This window comes from Oryctolagus cuniculus, chromosome 18 (genome assembly GCF_964237555.1).
Source record: "Oryctolagus cuniculus chromosome 18, mOryCun1.1, whole genome shotgun sequence".
NCBI classification, from domain to species: Eukaryota; Metazoa; Chordata; class Mammalia; order Lagomorpha; family Leporidae; genus Oryctolagus; species Oryctolagus cuniculus.
Window position 1 is genome coordinate 18,408,483 of NC_091449.1, and position 25,428 is coordinate 18,433,910.

The 25,428-nt window shown below is 51.3% G+C and overlaps 1 protein-coding gene and 1 long non-coding RNA gene across 2 annotated transcripts; one reads left to right on the top strand and one right to left on the bottom strand.

The window, feature by feature from the left end:
- Positions 1-2,008: 2,008 nt before the first annotated feature.
- Positions 2,009-10,454, top strand: LOC138846482 (uncharacterized). Its single transcript, XR_011383999.1, has 3 exons — positions 2,009-2,220; positions 2,327-2,463; positions 8,372-10,454. It is a non-coding gene; the product is annotated as an uncharacterized lncRNA (long non-coding RNA).
- Positions 10,455-17,787: 7,333 nt separating this feature from the next.
- Positions 17,788-24,872, bottom strand: LOC127488171 (USP6 N-terminal-like protein). The gene is made up of 3 exons (XM_070062425.1): positions 24,782-24,872; positions 24,071-24,170; positions 17,788-23,696 (listed from the first exon to the last, which is right to left on the bottom strand). The coding sequence occupies exons 2-3, from the start codon at positions 24,099-24,101 to the stop codon at positions 23,494-23,496; spliced, it is 234 nt and encodes a 77-aa protein (XP_069918526.1). The 5' UTR covers positions 24,102-24,170; positions 24,782-24,872; the 3' UTR covers positions 17,788-23,493.
- Positions 24,873-25,428: the final 556 nt, after the last annotated feature.

A 25,428-nucleotide genomic window follows, 5' to 3' on the forward strand; every position in this document is an offset into this window, starting at 1 on the left:
CTGCATGGGAGACCAGGAGGAAGCACCTCGCTCCTGGTTTCGGATCGGCGCAGCACTGGCCGTAGCGGCCATTTGGGGAGTGAACCAACAGAAGGAAGACCTTTCTCTCTCTCTCTGTCTAACTCTGCCTGTCAAAAAAAAAAAAAAAAAGAGAGAGAGAGAAAGAGAAAAGAGCAAAGGGAAAACTGGAAAACTCATAACTTTGTAAAAATTAAATAACATAATCAGTATATCGAAGAAAAACATCACAAAAGAAGCCATAAAATAGAGGTAAAATGAAAATACAACCTACCAAAATATATGGGATGTGGTCAAAGCAGTCCTAAAAGGTAGTTTTACAGCTATCAAGCTTGTATTAAGCAAGAAGAAAGACCTCAGATCAGAAATCTCACTCTGGGGCTGTTTGACATGGCAGTTAGGATCATGCTTGGGGCACCCACATCCCGTTTTTGTGCACCTGGGTCGGGTTCCAGCCCCTCTCCTGATTCAACAGTCTGCTAATGCATAGCCCAGGAGGCAGCTGGTGATGGCTCACGTACTTGGGGACCTGCCCTCCATGTGGGAGGCCTGGAAGGAGCTCCCAGCTCCCAGCTCTGACCTGACTCAGCTCTGCTTGTTGCGGGTATTTGGGGAATAAATCAGCAGATGGGCACTCTTGCTCTCTTTCTCTATTTTTCAAATAATTTTTTAAAAAGTTGTATCTAACTTTACAACTTAAAGAACTAGTAAAAGAAAAACAAACTGAAACCCAAAACTAGGGCAGGCATTTAGCTTGGCAGCTAAGATACCATTTGGGCTGCCTGCATCCCATACTGGAGTACCTGATCTGCGTCTCAGTTCCACTTCTGATCCGGCTTCCTGCTAATGCACACCCTGGGAGGCAGCCAGGGATGGTTCAACTAGTTGAGTCCCTGATATTCATGAGAGAGACATGGATTGAGCTCCCAAATGCTGGTGTTAGCCTGCCCCAGGCCTGGCTGTTGCAGTCATTTGGGGAGTGAACAAGTAGATTGAAGATCTCTATCTCTTTTTCAAATAAAATTTAAAAAAAAAACAAGCCAAAGCTAGTAGGAGGAAGGGAGGAATAAAGACATTAGAGATACCTAGAGAACAGAAAAACAACATAGAGTCAGCAAAACCAAAGTCAGTGGTTCAAAAAGATGAACAATTATAACCAAACTTTAGCTATTTTTACCAAAGAGAGAAAACCAAATTACTGAAACAATTAGAAACAAGAGCAGGGACTATTACTGATTTTACAGAAATAAAAACCATTACAAGAGGGGCCAGCATTGTGTTGTAGCGGGTAAAGTCACTGCACCTGGGAAAAGCAGCAGAAGTCGGAGCAACGGCTGAAGGCCTTCCCACATTCACTGCCCCCAAAAGGGCTGTTCGGGGAGAGTTTCCCACAATCATTGCCCTGGGAAGGCCCTTCTCCAGCATGAACTCTCCGGTGTTTAATCAGGCTGGGGTTGCCGGCGAAGGCTTTCCCAGATGCACTGCCTGCACTCATGCTTCCACCAGCATGAACCCTTTTGTGATGAGTGAGGGTGGGGGGATGGCGAAAGGATTTCCTACATCTGCAGCACCCGCGTGGCTTGTCACCAGAGTGAAGCTCTGACCGAAGGACTTCTTCGCACAATCCCTGCACTTGGAAGGGCTTTCGCCAGTGCGAGCCCCTTGAAGTGCAAGGAGACTCACACTCACAGCATCCGTCGGGTTTTACTCTGTTATGTTACTTATGTTATGAACGCTCTGGTGTTGAATGAGATGAGTGGCATGGCTAAAACTATTCCACATCTCTGCGCGCGCGTAAGATCTTTCGTCTGATTCTCTGATGCCCAGCAGGTGTGAATCTGCGCCCAGAATCACGGCGCTCGTTTTGCCCTGTGCAGTGTGCAAATCTCCCCCGGCTTCAGTGCTCTTGTCCACACCAGGCGTGAAAGTCTCCCGTGGCCCCCAAGGCCTTCCCACCCTCCCCACCCTCCCTACGTGTGCAAAGCTTCTCTGATGTGTTCCCTCTGTAGGTTCCCACCGGCCAGGCCTCGTCTCCTCCCTTCCAAGGGCTTGCTCACCTGCTGCTGCACCTGCTGCTGTGGCAGTTTTACACTGAACTCAGATCCGCTCCCAGATGCTTCAACACACACACGGTTTGTGCCCAGGATATGAGGCCTGATGTGCAGCCAAGTGTGAAATGTCTTTCACACACACGTCACAGGGGTAGGTTTCCTGGGTGGACACAGCTGCCTTGGGATTCCTGTCCTGTGACACTCCTTCTACAGAGACACTTGGCTGAGAAGGTAACTCCTCACCCTCTGATCCACAGTGACGACCTGAAAGCAGAGAAATGCCGGCCAAGTTCACGTAAACTCTGATAACAGCAAACGGCCCCATCGCATGTGCCCACCTGACCCAGGGATGAGTTCACGGGATTGTTGGAAACACACGAAACCTTGGGTAATGGTAAGGAGTGGTCCACGCGGCAGTGCTGACCTGGTCGGATCACAAACTGGGAAAGCCCAAGAACACAAGGATGGGGTTCAGTGCTGGGTGGTGAGACAGGATCTCCAGCTCATGTCCCTACCAAGACCTTTAAGCGGGGCCTTTACCTACAGCAGGAGTGTCCAGACCCATGAAAATCTTGTTGCAGCCGAGCTCTATACCAGAACTTCTAGGCAACGTGTGCGTCTGATGACACCTGCAGCATAGGCCGCCGTGGGCAAGTGCCACAGCAGAAGCTGTGGAGTCGGCCTGAGGCCACGAGGGTGGAGCACGGGCAGAGATGACCATGGGCAAGGCGTCACAGTGAGAGGGGCACACTTGGCGTTCTCTGGGTGGTCCTGAGCCGGAAGCTGGCCGTTACAAATCACAATACTCCCACCTTTGTCGGGACAGAAAATGTAGCGACTATCTCAGGCGACGACTACAACTTTCACACGGTCACACACCCTTGCACCATTGGGCTCTTTTGTTTTATTTTATTTCATCTTCTTCAAAAATCAGTGCAATTTATTTTTAATTTCTAATTGACAACATCACGTGAAGGGATCATGTACAACATGGTTTCGCAATACGTGCGGGTTGTGGAATGGCTAAAGCGATCTAGTTCATATATGTCTTATCTCACATAGTTACGGTCTTTGTGGTCAGAACACCTACAATCTACTTTCTTGACATGCTCCAAGAACACAGTGTGCTGTTGTTATCTATGGAAAACAGAGTTCTTTAAGTCCTTCACCTGCCTAACTGAAATTCTGGAGCCTTTGATCAGCACTTCCTCTCTCCGCCCGCTTCCCACCGCGGCCCCTGCACCTGCCCGGCCACCGTTCTGCACCCTGCCCCTGCCCGGCCAGCGTTTGCAGATTCCACCTGTTGTGGACGACAGCCCTTTATCAAATGTCTTTTGCAAATATTTCTTTACGCTCTGAGGCTTGACTTCTTATCCTGTTGACGGTGTCTTTGGCAAAGTGGAAGTTTTTCATTTTAATGGAGTCCAATTTAGTAATTGTTTCTTTCTTGGATCATGCCTTTGTGTTAACTGGTAAAAAGTCCTAGCCAAACCCAAGGCCATCTAGATTTTTTTCTGTGCTATCTTCTGGGAGTTTTATAGATTTGCATTTTACATTTAGGTTTATAATGCACTGAGATAGTATTTTTTAAAAGATTTACTTATTTATTTGAGAGGCAGAGTTACAGACAGAGAGAGGGAGAAAGAGAAAGAGTGCGCACGAGCGATCTTCCATCCACTGGTTCACTCCCCAAATGGCTGAAATAGCTGAAGATGGGCTGACCTGAAGCCAGGAGCCAGGCGCTTCTTCTGGCTCTCCCATGTGGGTGCAGGGGCCCAAGCACTCGGGCCATCCTGTGCTGCTTTCCCAAGTCATTAACAGGGAGCTGGATGGGAAGAGGAGCAGCCAGGACACAAACCCGTGCCTATACGGTATGCTGGTGCTGCAGGCGGGTGGAGGCTTAACCTACTAAGCCACAGCGCCAGGCCCTCAGCTAATTTTTGTGAAGAGTGTAAGGTCTGTGTCCAGAGTATTTTGGTATTTTTTGTCCTGTGGCTGTCCAGTAACTCCATCATTTCTTGAAAAGATGCTGCTTTTTCCATCAACCTGCCTTTGCTCATTTGTCAAAAATTAGTTGACTGCGGACGCATCCATGAAGGATCAGAGTGTTCTTGTCACTGGGTACAGGGCCGTCTAAGGATGGCAGATTCTCACCATGCACAGTTTCACTCTCCCTGATTCTAGCCACTCTTAGAAAACACTCTGCTATGTTCTGTTTCAAGGCTAAGTCCTTGGCTTCCCCTCTCCCCCATGCAAGCAGCCGGGGCCGAGCAAGCCAGTCAGAGAGAGGCTCATCTCTGCACCTGCAGCCTCTCCCGAGGGCCCAGCTGCAATGCCGTGGCAAGCTCGGCGCCTGGCTGAGCAGTCTGGGACTGTATCAGAGCCACCCGCAGATGCGCTGTCCTGCCGCATCTTCCGGGAAACCAGCCCCCTTCTCTGCACCGCTAACCCAGACGTCCTCAGCAAGCAGGCGGTCAGTCCTGCTTCAGGCTGCTGATCTGCTGTGGTCCTCATCTATTAACAGATTAAACTGCCTCGCTCCTTCACCCCCAGACCTTGCCCTCGTTATTTTTTTTTCAGATTTATTTATTTTTATTTGAAAATCAGTTACAGAGAGGCAGAGGGGGAGGGGTGATATTCCATTCACTGGTTCACTCCCCAAATGGCCAGGTCACCACCATGCGCTCTTGAGTTTGTCCTTGAGTTAGGGGAGGAAGAGGAGTGGCAGAGTTAAGGTTTTGAACCACAGTGGAAAATAATGTGAGGACGAGGAAGCAGAGGACTCCCAGGAGAGGCAAGGTGAGAGGACGAGAAGTAGCGTTTCTCGCAGGAGAGGGGTTTAGACAGCGCGGGGGACGACCTTGAACCCAGCCTGCCGCTGCCTCCACAGCTCTCCAGCAAGGAACTTCAGGGTCAGCCCCTGGAGTGGGACTGGGATGGCTGCGGGCACTCTGGCCCCGCTGCATTTCTGAGACCGGAAGTCTGAAGGTGTCTCCGCTCGTGAAGGGATGGGGCAGGAAAAGGAAGAGTTTGCGAGCCCCAGGATAAGGGTGGAGCCAAAGGCATCCCGGAAATGAATTCCACCGCAGGGGAGGTGAAGGAGTAACCTCTGCTGAGTCAGCCCGTCCGGTGCTTCCTGCTGCAGTTGAGAAACGACCCACCATCCTGCCTGTAGTGAGCCGCTCCGACGCCTTTGAGAAAGATGGGAAAATACTCCTCATCTCCAGGGACTGGGGATTGATGCAGCAATGGATCGGTACAAATGAACCTACTAAAGCAATGTGTGTGTGTCAGGGACAGGAGGCAGATGCTGGCCAAGATGCCTGGAGCCCTTAGTGGAGTGCCTGGGCGCCACGCCCTCCTCTGACTCCTGTGGCTCCAGCTTCCCATCAACGCAGAACTGGAAGGCAGCAGAGAAGGCTCAAGTGACGGTGTTCCTGCCACCCGTGTGGGAGGCCTGAATTGAATTCCTGGCTCCCAGCTTCAGCCCCAGACTAGCCGCAGCCATTGTCGGCATCTGAGAAGTGAACCAACAGATGGGTGGTATCCGTCCATGTATCCATCATCTACCTATCTATCCATCTATCTACCTATCTATCCATCTATCTACCTATCTATCCATCTACCTATCTATCCATCTATCTACCTATCTATCCATCTATCTACCTATCTATCCATCTACCTATCTATCCATCTATCTACCTATCTATCCATCTATCTACCTATCTATCCATCTACCTATCTATCCATCTATCTACCTATCTATCCATCTACCTATCTATCCATCTATCTACCTATCATCTATCCAAGGCCCCTTTTGTCGGAGACCACACATTGCCTCCAGTTTTGAAGAGCGTTGTGCCGGTTGAGGGAGAAGCATCTTCGAAATCACTGCTTCCCAAATGCGTCCTGTGCCCATCTCCCTTGACCCCAAAGTGTGTCAGGAATGGGAACAAATCTGTCCCAAGCATGAGGACTATCAGTGACCTGAGGAGCCGTGAGAGGCCAGGGAAGCTTGGGTGACTTCCCAGAGCCGTCAGAGAGAGCACGGATGGGTGGGTGAGGGAAGCGGCTGGGGCTTCACAGGTTAGTCCTTTGCCCGAGTGTTAATACCTAAACTGGAAATGAAATCCCCGCCCTGTAGACTGAAAGACAGGGAAGCATAACCAAGAAAAGCTATGTTGGGTATTGCGGGGTTTGAGACGCATGAAAAGGGTTTTGAAAGGATGAATTGTATGGTGAATTATCTAACCCCCCATGGTGATCGTTTGTGTACCCCGTAGAATATAGTGGGTAGCAGGAGGTGAATCCCGGAGTTGGGAAAGCAGGCACAGGAAGTCATTGGTGCTCCTGTAGTTATTGTTTTTAATTCCTTCCAAGCCAGACACATGAGACCAGACCTCATCCCACTCCCTGGGATGCCCACATGCCGTGTCATAATGCCTGGTTCAAGTGCTGGCTACTCCACTTCTGATTTAGCTCCCTACTGATGCACCTGGATGCAGCAGATCATGTGGGAGACCTGGCTGGAGTCCCAAGACCCTAGCTTCAGACTGGCCCAGACCCAGCTGTTGTGGGCCTTTAGGGAGTGAACCAGTGGATAGAAGATCTCTCTCTCCCTTTCAAATAAAATAAATCATTTTTTTTAAAGTGGACATTCTTTGGGGATGATGCTGTGGAAGATGGCTCAAGTCCTTGGGCCCCTGCACCCAGGTGGGAGACCAGGAAGAAGCTCCTGGCTCCTGGCTTTGGACTGGCCCAGCCCCAGCCTTCACGGCCATTTGAGGATTGAACCAGTAGATGAAGACCTCTCTCTCTCTCTCTGTTTCTCTGTCTCTCTCTCTCTCTCCCTATTTCTATAACTCCGCCTTTCAAATAATTACGTAAATCTTAAACTAACTAAACAGATGTTGTCACCTTCAGAGCCGTCACTGTTAAAGCTGTCTGTTCCATTCTGGCTCATGCCTCAATTTTTGGTTTCAAGGTGAGGGGACACAGCTCAGTCCCAGTTGCCATCCATAGATCGGATTATTTTTGCACATCCATGGCACAGCTGGTCAGTCACTATCTAGCCGAAACCAGCTCAGGCCAGCTTGGTGGTGAAACCTCTGAAAACAACTTAAACAGTGGTTTACAGGTGGGCATTTTGCATAGCAATCAAGACACCCAGCTCCACTTCTGATTCCAGCCAATTCCAACTTCCCGCTAATGAACTCTGTGAGACAGCAGGGCCTGGTGAGCAGCTGGGGCTGTTCCACCCCCTTGAACGACCCAGGTCAGTTTCAGGCTCCTGGCTTGGCCCAGCCCTTGCTGTTGCCGGCATCTGGGGGGTAAGCCAGCCAACACATGGAAGATTTCGCTTTCTGTCTATCCCGGTCTCTCTGTCTTTCAAAATAAAATGAAAATAAATTAAAAAAAATTAATGTGAGATTTTATTTAAAAAGACAATTGCAGGGGCTGGCGCTGTGGCATAGCAGGTAAAGCCGCTGCCTGCAGTGCTGGCATCCCATACGGGTGCCAGTTCAAGTCCTGGCTGCTCCTCTTTCGATCTAGCTCTCTGCTGTGGCCTGAGAAAACGGTAGAAAATGACCCAAGTCCTTGGGCCCCTGCACCCACGTGGAGACCTGGAAGGAGCTCCTGGATCCTGGCTTTCAACCAGCCCAGCTCTGGCCGTTGTGGCTAGTTAGGGAGTGAACCAGTGGATGGAAGACTTCTCTCTTTCTGCCTCTGCCTCTCTGTAACTCTGCCTTTCAAATAAATAAATAAATAATTTTTAAAAGATTTTATTTATTTATTTGAGAGGTAGAGTTACAGACAGTGAGAGGGAGAGACAGAGAGAAAGGTCTTCCTTCTGTTGGTTCACTCCCCAAATGGCTGTTATGGCCAGCACTGGGCTGGTTGAAAGCCAGGAGCCAGGAGCTTCTTCCAGGTCTCCACGTGGGTGCAGGGGCCCAAGCACTTGGGCCATCTTCTACTGCTTTCCCAGGCCACAGCAGAGAGCTGGATTGGAAGAGGAGCGGCCGAGACTAGAACTGGTGCCCATATGGGATGCCGGTGCCATAGGCAGAGGATTAACCCACTGTGCCACGGTGCCGGCCCCTAAATAAATCTTAAAAAAAAAAAAAAGGCAATTTCAGTAGACAGGACATTCAAGTCATAAGATCTAGAAGCATCTGAAAAGGCTGGGGGTGGGGTGGAAGGCATTTCTCTTCCCGAGAGGAATAAATAAGGCCAGAAAGAACTGCTTTCGGGGTGGGGTGAGCAGGTGCGATCATCTGCACAGGAAGTGTTTTTCTTTGCAGTCCACTGCTCCTCAGAAGGGGACGTTGCCAAGGCTGTTCTGCATTCTGTATTGCTGAAGCTCAAGGATGCATTCAAGTTCAAGGGCCTGGAGGGAGGACAGAAGCCTGAATAAACTTTGGTCAAATCATGTTAGCTCATTTTTTGGGGTTATATTCTTTTCTGTTAATTTGTAGATTCATATCATTATTTGAATTTCATTTATGGGTGGTTTATTTTGTGAGACCTTTGATATACGGGGAAAATATTCATAATACTACTAAGCATTAATTTCTTAATTAATTGTAATTTCCCACCAAATGTTGAAACTGTTGATTGTTTTCCCCTCATTGTTGGGGATGAAAGGTTTGACTGTAGGACTCCAAAAGCGGTGTCCTCTTGTGACGACCCCAGAAACACAGACTCCAGACCAGACGATGCAATAGAACAGGAGGTAATTTTATTTCATTTGCGCAAATGGGCCCCCTACTGCTGCAAGCAGCAAGCAAGTGAGAGGAGCCCCGAGCAGCTATCTCACACAGCTTTTAAAGGGCAAAACCACAAAATTAACATATTATAGGCTGGCGTAAGTTCATTGGATAATTTTCAGTAGCGGGCCTTGCAGCTTTCTTTGTTAACCTTGAGCAAGCGTAGGGAAGGGGCTTATCTACAAGGCAGGTGTTCTGTGTATCTCTGGTTTGTAGCTGACTGCTTTCTCTGTGAACTGGTTTACTCCCCATTTCCCAAGGCCATCTCTGGAACAGTTTGTCTCAGGAGCCCCATTTTTTTTATGGTGGCTCTTGGCTCCTTTCATTCCCCCATTTTCTCTTTGAACTAATTTTAATCCTAAAATTGTGTGCCGTTAATGAGGGGTTTTAATACGGTCACTGGTGGCCAGGGCTTGATACTGTTGTGTGAGGACTAATGCCAATGATCAGCAAGCCAGGCCTTAGCATGTGGGCCCATGGCCAGCCATGGGTCTCCACATTTTTTTCTTTTTTTTTATTAAATTGAGAATGGCCTCTGTCTTGGGTTGCCCTCAGTCATCTCTGTCCTTACCCGTCATCGGTAACTCTGGCAGCTTGGCCTAGAGCCCTGTCTTAGGTTGGTACAGGATGCTGAGCGTCTTACCCGTCTTTGAGTACCATTCCAGCCCAACATTAGGTGAGAGATGAAACATACAGCCAAATATTAATTATTTTGATTACAAAGGAGGCTTGGTACAAAGTTTTAAATGATGAATCTCAGTCCATTTATACTATAGGGAAGTCAGCATAAAATGCAGAACACACGGAAGACATCCCATACAAAGTGGGAAAAGCGGTAGCAGTCCAGCCAACATTAATAACCAATGAATTCATTGAAACCCTTCAAATGAATAGTGGGTTAGTAATAAACATATGTTGCATTTTACTCTTAAGTTTATCAATAACAGACTCTATATATGGCACATTGTTAGTAATGTTAAAGCAATATCCCCCAGGTACAGGTTTACAACTTATATGATTTTTTTAACAGCGAGTAATTGCTAGCTGCATGGCTTAAAAGCACTCCTGAGTGAACTTGATTTAATTCTTTGGCTATATTGGATAGCACAGTAGCAGTAAGATTGATTGCTTTGGTCACCAAACATGTAAGCCTTTATAGTCCACGATTATTTCCAAAAGCCAGTCCAGGAACACTTACTACTGATGCAGCCATGGCAAGGGCAGTGTCCTCTCCTATTAGGATGACGTTGTTATTGTAGTCTTTAAGTAAAGCACGCCACTGACGTGCTCTATCCGCTGCTGTAAATACAGATGTTAGCATCAGGGCCACACGGCCCAGGGAGCAATTGCAGAAAGGCATGTTGGTTACATGGAAAAACCCATCCCTTAGGAGCCCTTGTCCCATACCAGTACTGGATCAGGTCCATTCCATTGATTGGTGATAGGATCCCTTTATTTCACCACTGCTCTTTTTACAGCTGTTTTTAAGCAGTTAGAATTTAACAGAGACATCAAGAGAACATAATAGATTACTTTAACTCATTGCTTTAACAGAGGATCAGATTTTGATTTTATGTTAAAGAAAATAACCAAAGATTTTTTTTATAACATTTTGTGACTTTTTCACACCTTCTGTAACTTGCTCAAACTTTTCTCTTCTCCCCCCCCTTTTTTATTCCAGTATAAACCAGCCATTAAGATAAACAATTTTTATAAATTATATTTTTTTATTTAAAAGTATTTTTTTTAACTTTTTTTATTAAGAACACGCTTTTATGTTTGTGACCTTTTACATCAAAATGATGGTATCTGGGACTGTAGCAGTCAATGGGAGAGTAATTTTGTTTAATTTCCTGTAATCCACAGTCATTTTTCAGGTTTCATCTGATTTTTTAACATGTCAAATTAGATAATTCCTTTTAGTGATTATGGGAATTATCACTCCAGCACTAAGATAATTTTTTTATTGTTTTAAATTTTTTTTTTATGTCCACCTGGAATTTTGTATTGTTTACACTGAATAACCTTAGTTGGCCCTGGCAGCAGTACAGGAGCTTGATATAATTTTTTTACCACTACCTAGCAGTTTGACTCTAAAGGGCAGTATTTTTTTTTAATTTATATTTATTCTGTACTTATTTTTTTTAATTGCTTACACATGTATCAGTATGCAGATAACAAAATCCATTTTCACCTCCCCAAAGCCTATAGTTCATCCCCCTTTTCCACCGGCACTGATAGCAAAACCTCAATAACTTGTGGAGGCTGTGCACTCCGTAACTTGCCATCCCAATTTTCACTCGATTCTGAGCAGAGAGCCCATTCCTTTACCAAAGAGGCGAACTGAAGGTCTTTTCAGCCAGGAACATCACAGGTTACGCATGCAACTTCAGTTTTTTTTTTTTAAAGAAAGGCATTGCTTTGCATACTTGCAGATCCTGCCAACTACGCCAATTTGTGACAGTAAATTACTTTTTAGCTGTCTGCTGTGCACAGACTTAGTTACTTTTAATCTGCAAGAAATACGCTGCAAGCCTTGTAGTGCACACTAAAATTATTTAGAGGAAAGATGGTAAAGGAGCATAGATTAACAGAATGTTGCAATAAACATGGCTCCATTGCTTTAATGGTACTATGGCAAGATGGTCCACTGATCCCTGTAGGGAGGGCCTGAGGCTGGCCCCGCTTCCAGTTTCCTGAACTCTGTTTTTTAATGAATTACCTTCTTTATCAGTTTTGGAGTGACATTTATTGGCCCAATGCCTTCCCCTTTAGCACTGGAAGCAAATCCCAGGAAGAGCCTTATTTTGATTTTTGACTTCTGGACAATTTTTGTACATGTCCCTGTTGCCCACATTTATAGCACCCTCATTTATCAGGCATAGCCCTCCTTGATGATTTTTGTAATGACATACCAAGCAGAGCGTCAGGTCCTGAATGTCCTGTTATTAATATATTTTGTTAATTTTTCATTAAAGGGACTGTCACAGAACACCTCAATCACAGTAGCCAATTGATCATGTAATCATTACGGGCACATTTAACATTCAGCTTGACTGCGTGTTCCCCCAGGATGAAACAGCAGCAACAGAGGCTTGCTCCGGCTCCCCCCTAAAGCCTCCAAGGACAAGGGTGGCTCATTGCCAAGATTTTAGGCAAGCAGTGCGTCCCATCTCGGGTCTTGGCCAGAGAGCCGAGACATGAAGCATGCCCACCTGTTTATCAGAAAACATTCCTTTATCCTCCTCCCCGGGAACTGGCCAGGCTCCCAAGGAGCAGGAGAAGGTCATTCGGCAGCAAAGTTTCTTGGTTACCAGAGCCAAATCTAGGTACAAGCCTCTCCATCCCAAAAATTTGTCCTTACATTTGGCCCTAGGGTTGCATTGAGAGGTAGACATAATTAACACATCATAAGAATACAATACACATTTTTTATACAAGTATACATCTATCAATCAAACACAACAATAAAAACAGATGGGGGAGACAGTAAGAGATAAAGGACAACAAAAACAGTGACACACAGAACACAAATCACAAGCCGCGCAGCAACAGACCGAGACAAAACCAAAACCAGAATTTCAGAAGGGAGCGGCCGTTTGGCCAGGCTCTCCCTTTGAAGAAGGGAAACGCTCTCTTTCCCTCCTTCCCAGACCACCACTGGAGCATCCTCCAGGGTTGGACCAGGGGCCTCGCGACACGTCTGTCTCCCCTTTGGTCCAGTCAGTACTGAGCCTGTACAGGCACCCCAGGACGGATTCCACGTCGTCCTGGCAGACAAGGACAAACAGTACAAACCACAGTTACAATAATACACAAGTAAGCAAACTTACCTCCGTCTGGCCGATGGAGTGTGGGAGTCTGGGGTCCCCCAAATCCCGGACGAGCTCCCAACTGTAGGACCCCAAAAGCGGTGTCCTCTTGTGACGACCCCAGAAACACAGACTCCGGACCAGACGATGCAATAGAACAGGAGGTAATTTTATTTCATTTGTACAAATGGGCCCTCTACTGCTGCAAGCAGCAAGCAAGCGAGAGGAGCCCCGAGCAGCTATCTCACACAGCTTTTAAAGGGCAAAACCACAAAATTAACATATTATAGGCTGGTGTAAGTTCATTGGATAATTTTCAGTAGCGGGCCTTGTATGGCAGTCTAAAAGTGGTAATGTTGGTGGAAAAGTACTAGGTCAAAGGGATACATTAGGGGAGGGGGTTTCTAGGAGAGAGGAATAGGTTGCTACGTGCCTTGCAGCTTTCTTTGTTAACCTTGAGCAAGCGTAGGGAAGGGGCTTATCTACAAGGCAGGTGTTCTGTGTATCTATGGTTAGTAGCTGACTGCTTTCTCTGTGAACCGGTTTACTCCCCATTTCCCAAGGCCGTCTCTGGAACGGTTTGTCTCAGGAGCCCCATTTTTTTATGGTGGCTCTTGGCTCCTTTCAGTACCTGTAACCTTCTCCCCCCTGCCCCAACTCTGATGCTAATGGGCAGATTTTTTGTTTGTTTTTTAAAAGACCTTGCACCATTGTTCTGGACATTTGGTGCAGCAGTTAAGACACAGCTTGGTATGCTGGTAGCCCATATCAGAGTGCCTGGATTTGAGTCCTGGCTCCACTTTGAATTCCAGCTTCCTGCTCGCCTACACCATGGGAGGGAGTAAGTGATAGCCCAAATATTTGGATCCCTGTCACCCACACAGGAGACCCAAATTGAGTCTGGGGCTCCTGGCTTCAGCCTGGCCCAGCCCTGGCTGCTGTAATGGATCAATGGCCAGGAGATCTCTGTCTCTCTGCCTTTCAAATAAACAAATGTAAATAAAAATTTTAAACTTTACCACATAAAAAGGTAGAAAGAGAACAAGGTTGTGAGAAAAAGGAAGACAGAGTATGGTGCTGCCATATCATCCCCATTGGGTGTCTGGGCCACTTTGGAGCAGAGTAGCTGGGGTTCAGGCTCTGTGGTCTGTAGGAACCCCCAGAAGAGCCCAGGGAAGAGTTGGCCACGGTAAGTGGAAAAAGAAAGCAATGACTGATTACGATGACTTTGCATTTTGGGTCTGGACTTGCCACTCCTTTCCTGATGCGAAGACACCTAAAGCTTAAGAAACACACTGGGGGCAGGCCCTTGGTGCAGTGGTTAAGCCGCTGCAGCCACGTCCTATATTAGAATACCTGAGTCCAGGTTCCAGCTCCTCCTCCAATCCCAGCTTCCTGCTGATGCCCACCTAGGAGACAGCAGATGATGGCTCGAGTGGCTGGGCCCTGGCCGCTACATGGGAAACCTGAATTGAGCTCCCCGCTCCTGGTCCAGCCCTAGCTATTGCAGACTTTAGAGTAGTCAACAAGCAGATGGAAGATCTCTATATGTCTGTCTCTGTCTCTCTGCCTTTCAAACAAAACATGAAATGTTTAAAAAATTTAATAAAAATTTAAAAAATGAGGATTCTTTCAGTCATCTACTCACTAGAAATGAAGAACAGTTCAAGAGGTATGATCTATTGATTGTGGATCAAACTCTTGAACTCATGTAGCATACTGGATATGTTTGTAAATAAACTCATGAGATAAATGCTTTAAAAATTTTTCTCAATTCATTTTTGTAAGATAGTTAAATTTCGGCTCTAAAATGTGGCAAAGATAACACAAACATTGTAACTTCCCTTAATATTGCAGGTGGTGAAATTCCAAATAAAATGCTGCCAAGTAAAACCCAAGACAAATTAAAAAAAAAAAAAAAGAAGTTGAGCCATGGCCAATAAGGCAGTAAGGCTTCCTCAGGAATGCAGGAAGGTTTAATAGTGCCCAATCACAAATATTGCCAGTTAAACAGCTCTGCAAGCAACCAAAAGAAGTTACTGGAGCTGCCACGAACATGCTGGCTCTTCCAGGGATCATGGGATGAACAGAAGATACTGGAAAATTGTTTTAAAGATTGATTGATTGATTTGAAAGGCAGAAGGAGAGACAGAGAGAGAAAGAGAGAGAGAGATCTTCTATTCGCTTGTTCACTCCCCAAATGGTCTGGCTGGGCCAGGCAGAAGCCAGGAACCAAGAACTTCTTCCAGGTCTCCCACGTGAGTGCAGGGACCCAAGCATTTGGCCATCTTCCACTGCTTCCCCAGGCACATTAGCAGGGATCTGGCTCGGAAGTGGAGCAGCTGAGACTCAGGGCCGTATGGGAGAGATGCCAGCGTTGCAGGAGGCGGCTTTACCTGTTAGGCCACGATGCTGGCCCTGCTCATAGGAACTGAAAGGCTCTGCCGTGGTGGGAATGGTCTTTTGAATCTTCAGGGGGCCCGGGTGGAAAGAGTTCTGTTCTCTCCAGTGAGTTACTCCTTCAGTAAAGCCCATGATAATGAGACGGTTGACACCGGCAGTGATTACAGTTGAAGCTGGAACTCTGCACTGCCTAGTAAATTCAGCATACACTTAACTGTTTATAAAACACTGCCATTGACTTCTGTAAACAAGAGATCATAATAATTCACTCAAATTGGCCAGCTCCGCAGCTCACTAGGCTAATCCTCTGCCTGCGGCGCCGGCACACCGGGGCCGGCCTCTACCAGCTACTCTTGCACTGAAAAGCACTTGAACAGATATTTCTCTATTATCTCAGGTATTTACTCTGTCCTCTCATGTTTTTTCCTATTCTTTCTAGCACTACCCCTATATGTGAGAATATAGTCTGGAATAATTGAACAAAAACCACATTATTTTTATCTTTAAAAGGTTGTTTTTAACAAAATAGGTTAAATTTTAATGTTTAACATTTGCAATGTCTTTTTTAAAAAAGATTTATTTATGGCTGGCGCCGCGGCTCACTAGGCTAATCCTCCGCCTTGCGGCGCCGGCACACCGGGTTCTAGTCCCGGTCGGGGTGCCGGATTCTTTCCCGGTTGCCCCTCTTCCAGGCCAGCTCTCTGCTGTGGCCAGGGAGTGCAGTGGAGGATGGCCCAGGTGCTTGGGCCCTGCACCCCATGGGAGACCAGGAAAAGCACCTGGTTCCTGGCTCTTGCCATCCAATCAGTGCGGTGCGCTGGCCGCAGCGCGCCAGCCGTGGTGACCATTGGAGGGTGAACCAATGGCAAAGGAAGACCTTTCTCTCTGTCTCTCTCTCTCACTGTCCACTCTGCCTGTCAAAAAAAATAATAATAATTTAAAAAAGGATTTATTTATTTATTTGAAAGTCGGAGTTACACAGAGAAGAAGCAGAGGCAGGAAGAGAGAGAGAGGTCTTCCATCCGCTGGTTCACTCCCCAGTTGGCCGCAACAGCCAGAGCTGTGCCGATCTGAAGCCAGGAGCCAAGAGCTTCTTACTAGTCTCCCATGCGGGTGCAGGGGCCCAAGGGCTTGGACCATCTTCTGCTTTCCCAGGCCACAGCAGAGGTGCTGGTTCCAGTCCCGGCTGCTCCACTTCCAATCCAGCTCTCTGCATGTTTCCATGTGGGAAACCCGGAGGAAGCTCCTATCTCCTGGCTTCGGATTGGAATAGCTCCATCTGTTGCGGCCAGTTGGGGAGTAAACCAGCAGATGGAAGACTTCTCGCTCTTTCTCTCTCTCTCTCCTTATCTTTCTAGATAACTCTTTCAAATGAATAAATAAATCTTTAAAAGAGAGAGAGAGAGAGAGAGAGAGCTGGATTGGAACCAGTGCCCATATGGGAGGCCGGCACTGCAGGCAGCGGGTTTACTCAATATGCCACAGTGCCAGCCCCTACAGTGTCTTTATCTAGAGTAATTATCCAGGCCGGCACCGAGGCTCACTAGGCTAATCCTCTGCCTGCGGCGCCGGCACACCGGTTTCTAGTCCTGGTCAGGGCACCGGATTCTATCCCGGTTGCCCCTCTTCCAGGCCAGCTCTCTGCTGTGGCCCGGGAGTGCAGTGGAGGATGGCCCAGGTGCTTGGGCCCTGCACCCCATGGGAGACCAGGAGAAGCACCTGGCTCCTGCCTTCAGATCAGCGCAGTGCACCAGCCGCAGCAGCCACTGGGGGGTGAACGAACAGCAAAGGAAGACGTTTCTCTCTCTCTCTCTCTCTGTCCACTCTGCCTGTCAAAGAAAAAAAAATAGAGTAATTACCCAGACTTACTTCCTATAATTAATTGACTTTGACACTTATCATCAGGACTTCTACCATGAACTGCTGATTCAAAATTCTTGAATCTGATTAATTTTTAGAAGTCTATAGTATTTCTTTACTGTTGGTTATTTTGTCTATAGTATTTTGAGCAGGACAATCTTCAGAGCCCATGATCAAGAAAATTCTTTCTGTGACTGTCACATATTTTTTTTGTTTTGCTTTTTACATATTTATTTATTTATTTGAAAGGCGTAGTTACAGAGAGGCAGACAGAGAAAGAGACAGAGAGAGAGAGAGAGAGAGGTCTCTTCCAACCACTGATTCACTCCCTAGATGGCTGCAACAGGCAGAGCTGAGCCAATCTGAAGCAAGGAACCAGGAGCTTCTGTGCCTTCCACACGGGTGCAGGGGCCCAAGGACTTGGGCCATCTTCTACTGCTTTCCCAGGCCATAGCAGAGAGCTAGATCATAAGAGGAGCAGCTGGGTAGAACCGGTGCCCATATGGGACACCAGTGCCTCAGGCCAGGGCGTTAACCATGGGCCACTGCGCCGGCCCCAATAATTCCTTTTTAAACACAGGAAGCTGGGGCCGGTGCTGTGGCTGTGGTATAGTGAGATAAAGCCTCCACCTGCAGTGCTGGCATCCCATATGGGAGCCAGCTTGAGTCCCGGCTGCTCCACTTCCCATCCAGCTCTCTGCTATGGCCTGGGAAGGCAGTAGAAGATGGCCCAAGTCCTTGGAGCCAACACACTGTGCTCCTGCATCAGAGGCTGGGGGAGCTCTCTGGAGGGTCTAGGCAGAGCAGCACCGCCCCTGGCTGACCCCACACGCGGGCCTGTAGAGCTGCAGCCCTTGGGGGCCAGAAGGGCTCAGGACAGCTCAGTCTGGGGAGATGTCTCTCTCCCGCTTCCACTTGCCGGTGCTGATGGAGGCACGGGGCACTTCAAACCACCCAGGGAGCCCTGAGAACTCTGACATAATGAGTTCATGAGGACTTCTCCCACTCAGCAGGCCCCATCTAAACACAGGTGAGGTTCAGTTCCTGATGCATACTTTCAATTTTGATCCTTCAAGGCTCAAGTTCAGAAAAAAAACTCCATTGCTGTGCTTATGTCAGTTTGCAGGTCATACTTCTGCTTGTTATGTGAGTTTCCCAAGGCAACGAAAAGGTTCATCATCTTATCTCCTGCAACATGGCTGCCATCAGACACCTAGAACAAGCCCCTATTCTACACCAAAAACTTCATATGGCAGAAAGCAACACAAAATCACTTTTCCCGGAGCTAACAATGAGCCAATGCAAACACCTAGTGCACTCTTGCAAGAATTGTGCCCCCTCGCCCCGTCAGGCCCACTGCTACAAGCAGGAGTGAACCCGCGAGGACTTGCTCCTTAGAAGCTCTGGCAAGTGGACGTCACCCACATTAACTCCTTTGGTCAACTTATGTTTGTCCATGTGGTGGGAGATACGTATTCAAAGGCTGTATTTGCAGCAGCCCAATCTGGAGAAAAGGCTAGAAATGTGATAAAGGCGGTTAAGTCAGCCCTGCTGGTCCTCGGTGTCCCCTGGACAATAAAGCCTGATAATGGGCCAGCATATACACCACAGGAATTTAATTCCTTCCTGAGGTCCTGGAACATACAGTCTGCCACAGGTATCCCATACAAGCCACAGGGGCAGGCAATCATTGAAAGAACTCATAGGACGATTAAAGATCTCTTACAAGGACAGAAAAACAACCGTATGTCCCCAGACCCACAGCTTGCTTTGACTGAGGTCCTTTTCACTATCAAGTTTCTTACTTTTGATTCCAAGGGGTCAGCCCAGTTTATAAACACTGGGGATCCTTTCCATCCCAGACCCCGGCCCCTATGGTTAGGTGGAAATACCCCTGACAGGAGAATGGAAGGGGCCACACCCTCTCTAACCAAAGGTCGAGGATATGCTTGTGTCTTTCCAGAGAATGCGGCACAGCCCATTTGGGTACCAGCCAGAAACATCCAGCCTGCAACTGACAGCCAACCAGAACCAGCTGAACAAGACTGAGAGTCAGCCTTGTTAGCAGACGCACCTGCCCTATCATCCTACCCTGGGAAACTGCCCATAGACACATCCAGTAATGCTTCATACCCCACTAGCTCTAGTCAGCCACTCAAACGGCCCACAGCCTGTGTGTGGTCACACAATTCCTGGTTACCATTCTTCCTCATTCCTACCCCATCTGAGCAAGCACACCAGTGGTCTCCTGTGTTGAGCACTGTTTAGTCAACGACGGGTAAGATCCCCTGGGGGACAACCTAAGACAGGCACAGCCGCGTACAGAGACCACATGGACACAGGGTCAACAATGGTATGGCCAAAAATCATGCCTCCCATTGCTCAAAAATAAATGAAAGGGGGAAATGTGGTGGAATGAGAAGGCCATGTCAAGATGGCCGCTGGCAAGCGAGCGTCAGTTATTCAGGAATGGCTTTGAATCCCACCTGGCAGTGGAGCCTGCCTGGCAACAGGCTGTGATTGGATGGCTTCCAATACTGCCTGACAACAGGCTGTGATTGGTTAGGGTATAAACCACCCCATGACCGGATTGGCTGTCTTGGCTATATAAGCTGTTGTACTAACTGAAATAAACGAGTCTGCGGGCTGCTTGCCTCAAGCCCACTTTCACCGACTCCCGGCGTCTGTGTGGTGACTCCATGCCTCTAGCCGCCACCAGGCTCCTCCTCTCAGAAACAACTCCACTGCAATATTGTTGAGAAATCAACTGCAACAGTGCACATGTGGAAGAAGCTGGACTCAGGGGCCGAGGCAGGGGATGGACCCCGGGTGGTCCAGGAGGGGATGCACGTGCCCAGTGGTGTCTTCCCCACGTTGCCTGCCCTGGGGTTGTCATCAGGGACAGGGCCCAGTCCTCCTCCAGCCCCATCTCACTCGGGCTCCTGCTGGGGGATGCTGTCTGCCATGAGACCCTCACTAGAAGCTGATGCCGTGCCACGCTCTCGGGCTGGTCAAGCCACAGGCAAAGTGAACTTCTTTCATTTTCTAAGCAACGCGGCTTCAGGTATTTTGCTATTGCCACACAGAGTGGCCAGGACTCCCCTCCAACTTCAGCGAAATGCCCTCCAATGTCCCTGAAGGGTTTCTGAGAAAGCCTCTTCCCGAAGCATCAGGGGTTCCCCATTCCGGATTTTAGTTGAGGTCTCCCTAAACCAGCTCTGGCTTCCTGTGCCCCCTAAACCCCCAGGTCTGAGTCCTCTGTTAGGGGTGGCTGGGGGTACAGGCAGAGGCCAGCTCAGCAGCACTGCTCATGGCACCTGGGAGTCCGGCAGGACTTCGAGTCCCTCAGGTCAACCTCTAGAGCCATCGCGGGGCCTCATCTGTGTCCTGGGAGACAGGAGCCGGGCAGGAGCTGGGAAATGCTGAGTCTGCGAATTCACCTCTGTCCTTACAGGGCTCTGGAGCCGCCCCTACATTTCAGGTGAGCCGTGGCCCGCGTGCCCGGCTGAGAGCTGTGGCTACACGGCCACAGAGATCACCTCTGACAGTGGTGCTTGTGGGAGAGCAAGGTGACCTGCGTGCTAGGGCCCTTCCCGCCCACAGCACATGAGCTCAGCACACAGACCAGGCCCCTCCAGCACGCTGCGGCAGCCCTTCCTGGAGAACCTCTCTGAGTCCCAGGGCCAAGGGCTCTGCTCCCGTGGTGCTCACACACAGGCACAGCCGAGAGCAAGTCCCTCTCACCTCCACCGAGAATCCATGCGATTCTATCAAATGTGCCTCCTGCCTACGCTACCGACACCTGGTCAGTTGGGCAGTAGACACACTGCTGGCCACTGGTCGCCTCCCAGCCCACAGTGCACATCCTCTCCCACGTGGGAGAGCCATGTGGGGTCAAGCCAGAGATGCTGCAGCCATGGCCGCCCAGGTCTAGGGGAGAGCACAGAGGTGACACAGGCCCTCCAACCACAGCTGTTCCTATTGTGCCGATCTGTCCCAGAGGTCACGGGCACTCACGGCTGCTGCTCTCCCACCCTGGCCCAGTCCCCACAGGGCAGAGCTGAATCTCAGGCATTGCCTGCAGGGTCCTGAGTGGGTCTCTGCCTGGGGCTGGGGGCTGTGGAACCACCCATCTCCCCAGGAACACGGGGAAGCTTGCTGCCGCTGGGCGCCGGGATCACAAACTGGAGCAAACTCCTTTCCATGGAACAATTTAATACAGGCTCAGCACCACCTGAGGGTGGCGGTGGGGGAGGGGGCAGGGAGGAGAGTACAGTGGCTCCTGGCACGGCTGTTGTCTTCCAGTGTCAGGGTGTCCTGGCCCCAGGAAGAGCCTGGGCGGTGGGGGCTCAACCAAGTGCATAGGATGCCGTGAAGACAAACGGAAGGCTGCTGCCCAGCCTGGACAGGACAGATGCTGGACTCGGCCTCTCTTCTAGGAGGCACCCATCATCCAGGTGCCCCAAGGAAGAGGTAAGGAGGCCTCTGGCCAGGGAGGGCACGTGGGCCTGGTGTCCCAGCCCAGGGCTGGCTCTGGCCGGCTCCAGCCCGTGACTCTCCCCAGAGTGCGTGGGGCTGCCATGCCAGTAGTGGGGAGTCTTCAGCCGTGGCCCCCAGGCGGGGACAGCCTGCATGGGCCCTGGTTCCGGGGGCTCTGAGGCCCGTGGAGGAGCCCACATCCACAGGCCCTCCCGGCTGCCAGCGTCGGAGGAGTCGTCCTCCCTGTGCTCTGGCCCGCTCAGGTTAGGGAGACTGGCGCACTGGCACAGGCCTCCCCACCTCGAGCACTTTGGAGACTCCGTGGGGCTGGCAGAACCTGGAGACTCTGCGGTCCCCACAGGGGAGCCCAGGCCGAGGGGCTCTGGGCTGCCTTCCCAGCTCTCCTCCTCCTCCATGCCTTCCCTCTTGGTGATGCGGAGGCCAAAGCTTCCTGGAGGACGGATCATCACTGCACGGGTAGCGGGACCCCTGGTCTGCTCCCACACTGCCACTGTGTCCTGAATGGTGATTTTGGCCTTCGGAGCAGTGGGGGCAGGAACGTGCATCTGGGGGACGCGTGCCTGCCCCAGGGGCCTGCTGCACTGTTTGATGGCCTTGGCTGGAAGAAGAAGAGACGCGGTTTGCTTCTCCACAGCCCCCGTCTGGCCTGCAGGGTGCCTGCCCCGACCTCACCCTGGGGTCCCCATCACCACGTGTGACGCTGAGGACTCTTCCAGGCTGCTGGCCCCAGACGGGAGGGTGTGTGCAGCCCGGGCAAGGGGAGCCCTGGGACACCACCGGCTCCTCCTGCACAGCCCCACAGGGTGGATGGCCCTGAACTCCCCACCTCACTCTCATCTCTGGGGACCCAGGCACCAACTCAGGACCCCATCACCTACCCCACCTGACCTGCTGCGCCCTAACAGTGCATTGGCTGAATTTCCCGCATCTGAGTCCCTCCTACATGGCTGGAAAGGAACTGAGCCTAAGATGATGGGGTGAGAGCTGGGGCTGTGGGGCAGACATGGAGTCTGGTTCAGGCCCTTGGGGACAGGGAATGCAGTTTCTAAAGAGGTGGCAGGGGTGCCCTGTGTCCTCTGCCCCTGGGCCACTGTCTCTTTCCTGGTGAGACTGGGCTGTCACCGCTACTGTCCCAGGAGCACCCAGGGGAGGCAGCACCTGGAGGCACAGTGGGGCCTCCCCAGTGCCTGGACAGCCTGCACCTGGGCCCCCACTTAGAGCCCCTAGAGCTGGGACAAGCCCATCTCTGCTCTGCATGGGGACCCAGGCGCTCAGGTCCATGATGGCAGCAGCAGCAGGGGATGAGCACGGGGACCCCTCCCCACTAGAGCCCAGAAGCCAGCGATGCTCCGGGTCCCGCTGCCTTCTGTTGGCCCGAGGCTAGGGCTGCAGAGCCCACACTCTTGTTTTCTGCCGTGGGGCCCCCAGCCCTGCCTCTGTGCCCAGCCCTGCTCGCAGGAGTGCACTCGGCCCCCACAACTGGGCTCAGGGCACCTGGGCCTTCCAGGGGTTCTCAGATGGCTGAAGGGGATCCAGTGCCGGCAGCCTTTACATCACTGCACAGGGTCTCCCACAGCCCCACCTCCCTCTAGCCCTGCCCACATGCAGGTGGGAGCCCCGCCCACCCCTGTCCTAGGAGGGTCCTGTGTGCAGACAGCTGTGGTCATCGGGCCAGGAGCCTGTGTGGGGTCAGTTGGGGAGGGGCCCCCTGGGCAGGCAGGGCCACTTCTCATCTTGCTGGAGTGGGGGTCCAGCTGTGCTCCAGGCTCCTGGGAGCACTGAGCCAGGGTACCTGCTCCAGACCTGGGCAGGGTAGCTCAAGGCGGGGCCTCCAATCCACTCCAGAGTGGGGGTCAGCCGAGGAGCCAGAGCCACAAATGTCCTGAGGACAGCTCCACGGCCCGGCCCCAGAGTGGTGGGGGGAGAGCCGGCACCCACAGGAGGATTCTGGGAAGCTGCCCGAGGCCCTGTCAGGCCATGCTGACAGAGCTTCAGAAAGCAGAACTGCTGAGCCCGCGGAGGACAAGGAGGACCAGGAAGAGGTGAGGCCCTGGGCGGGGATGTCAGGGCCTGGCACTCCCACTACTGACTCCCCCAAGGGAGCATGGGACGGGGCCGTGTGCTGGACTCACCTTCGGGAGGCAGGAGGCACTGGAGCTTCCCCAGCTCACGCATGGAGGCCCGCAGCTGCCTGATGACCGCGTCCTCGCTCAGAGACCAGGCCTGCTTCAGGGTCACCTGCAGGAACTCCCGGAGGTGGTCCCGGGGCATCTTCAGCAGGCGCTCTAGACATGGGGGTGGGTGTCAGGCTGGGAGGGGCCCTAGGGATGGCGCAGCCACCATGGCTGCTCCAAGCCCTGTCCCAGCACCAGACATGGGCTGCAGACACCCTTGGACACCCTTGGGTGTCACGCTAAGCACTAGAGGGACTGCTCAGGGGCCAATTTCCAGTGCGATGACCCTGGCCACTTCTCCTTGTGGTCTGTGGGGGCCTGGGATTGGGGATGCAACAGGGGGATTCTCAGTGCCCTCCTGAAGGGAACCCAGGCCTCCCGAACCCCCTCACCCCTCCCTCAAGCCCTGCTCACGAGGGACAGGCAGGGGACCCCCAGCTCCTCCGTCCCCAGCACCCGGGCCTCTGTGGGCCCTGAGGACTCACTGTTATGGATCTTGAGGGCCGTGTATGCCATGGCCGGGAGCACGTGCTCGCCCTCCAGGATGTATATATCCCATATTCTCAGAGCCAGGGGGAACGGCACCTGGGGACAGAGGCATTGGAGGACCCGCCCATCAGGGCCTCAGCAGGGCCCACAGGGGTGGGTGTGCAGTGTCACTCCCCTAGGACAGAGGGAGACTCCAGGAGGCTGATCACACAAGAAGGCCAGAGCTCCTCCGGGAGGGGAGGGGAGGCCATGCCTCATGGCCACATCCCTGCCCACTCAGCGAACCAGACCCAGAGAGGATGACCATGTCCTGTCCTGGACCCTGGGGGTCTGCACACTTTGGAAGCCACACTGGAGATGCCAGACACCCCAGGGACCTGGGGAGGGGTCAGCCCTTGGGCTGTGCTGCCACCAGCCTCTGCCACGGGGGGTCTATGGATCTCCTGCCTCTCACTGTAGGGCTCTGGCCTTTGCCAGGCTCTCAGGATGGGTCCTGGTGGGACCTGTCCCCTCCTTGCTGGCTCTGAGGCTCAGCCTCAGCTTGGACCACCCTTAGCAGGGCTGGACAGGGCCTGCCTGGTCTGCACAGCAGGCTCCCTCCTGTGTCTGCTGGGGCTGGGGGAGCTCAGAGTCACAGGCCACCAGCACCAGAGAACCAGGCACTGGGGCAGGAGCTTCCCTGGGCAAGGGGTCCCCGGGGCACTTACCCCATCCAGGAAGCACTGGATGTACCAGTGGGTGGTGGAGTCCTCCAGGCACACACCCTCCTTCTCCTAAGAAAAGGCAGAGGCAGAGGGGGCTCAGGGCCCAGGGCCCAGGGCCCAGGCCTGACTCCCTCTAATCTGAGCCCTGGGGCAGAGCCCCTGGGTGCAGGAAGCCCAGCAGCAGGGGCATCCCCCCTCCCAGCCATGCAGGTTCCTGAAGGGACACAGGTCCCTCCTTCCACTCTGCTCTGGGGACAGCGTCTCCCTTCAATCTACGCCAACTCTGGGGGACCAAGTGCTGGACAACAAACCAACACCCAAGCTGCCGTGGACCCCCGTAACCAAGGAAAGTTTTGGTGAGGACGTGGCCTCCCCTGGCTCAGGAAGCAGTCCCATGAGCCCAGAGCCCCCAAGAGGAGAAAGGAGATGCTTAACTTACCAGGTGTTTCTCCAGGGAGGGGAGCACGCGATGCACAATGAGCCCCAGGTGTTGCTGGAATCGCTCCAGTTTGGGGGTGTTTGGTTTGTAGAAACCTGAGTAGAATCAGCCACACCCCCATGTGAGAGCCTCCTCCTAGGAAGGCTGGAGAGCCCCAGGCCTGGGTGGGGTGCTTCTGAGCACTGAGGGTCAGGGGAGGCTGGACCAGGGG

Excerpts from the sequence above, each read along its gene's own strand:
- LOC127488171 (XM_070062425.1), bottom strand. The coding sequence starts at position 24,101 with ATGGCATACACGGCCCTCAAGATCCATAACA. Across the intron at positions 23,697-24,070 it reads GGCCCTCAAGATCCATAACA|AGCGCCTGCTGAAGATGCCC; the intron begins GTGAGTCCTCAG and ends CCCCATGTCTAG.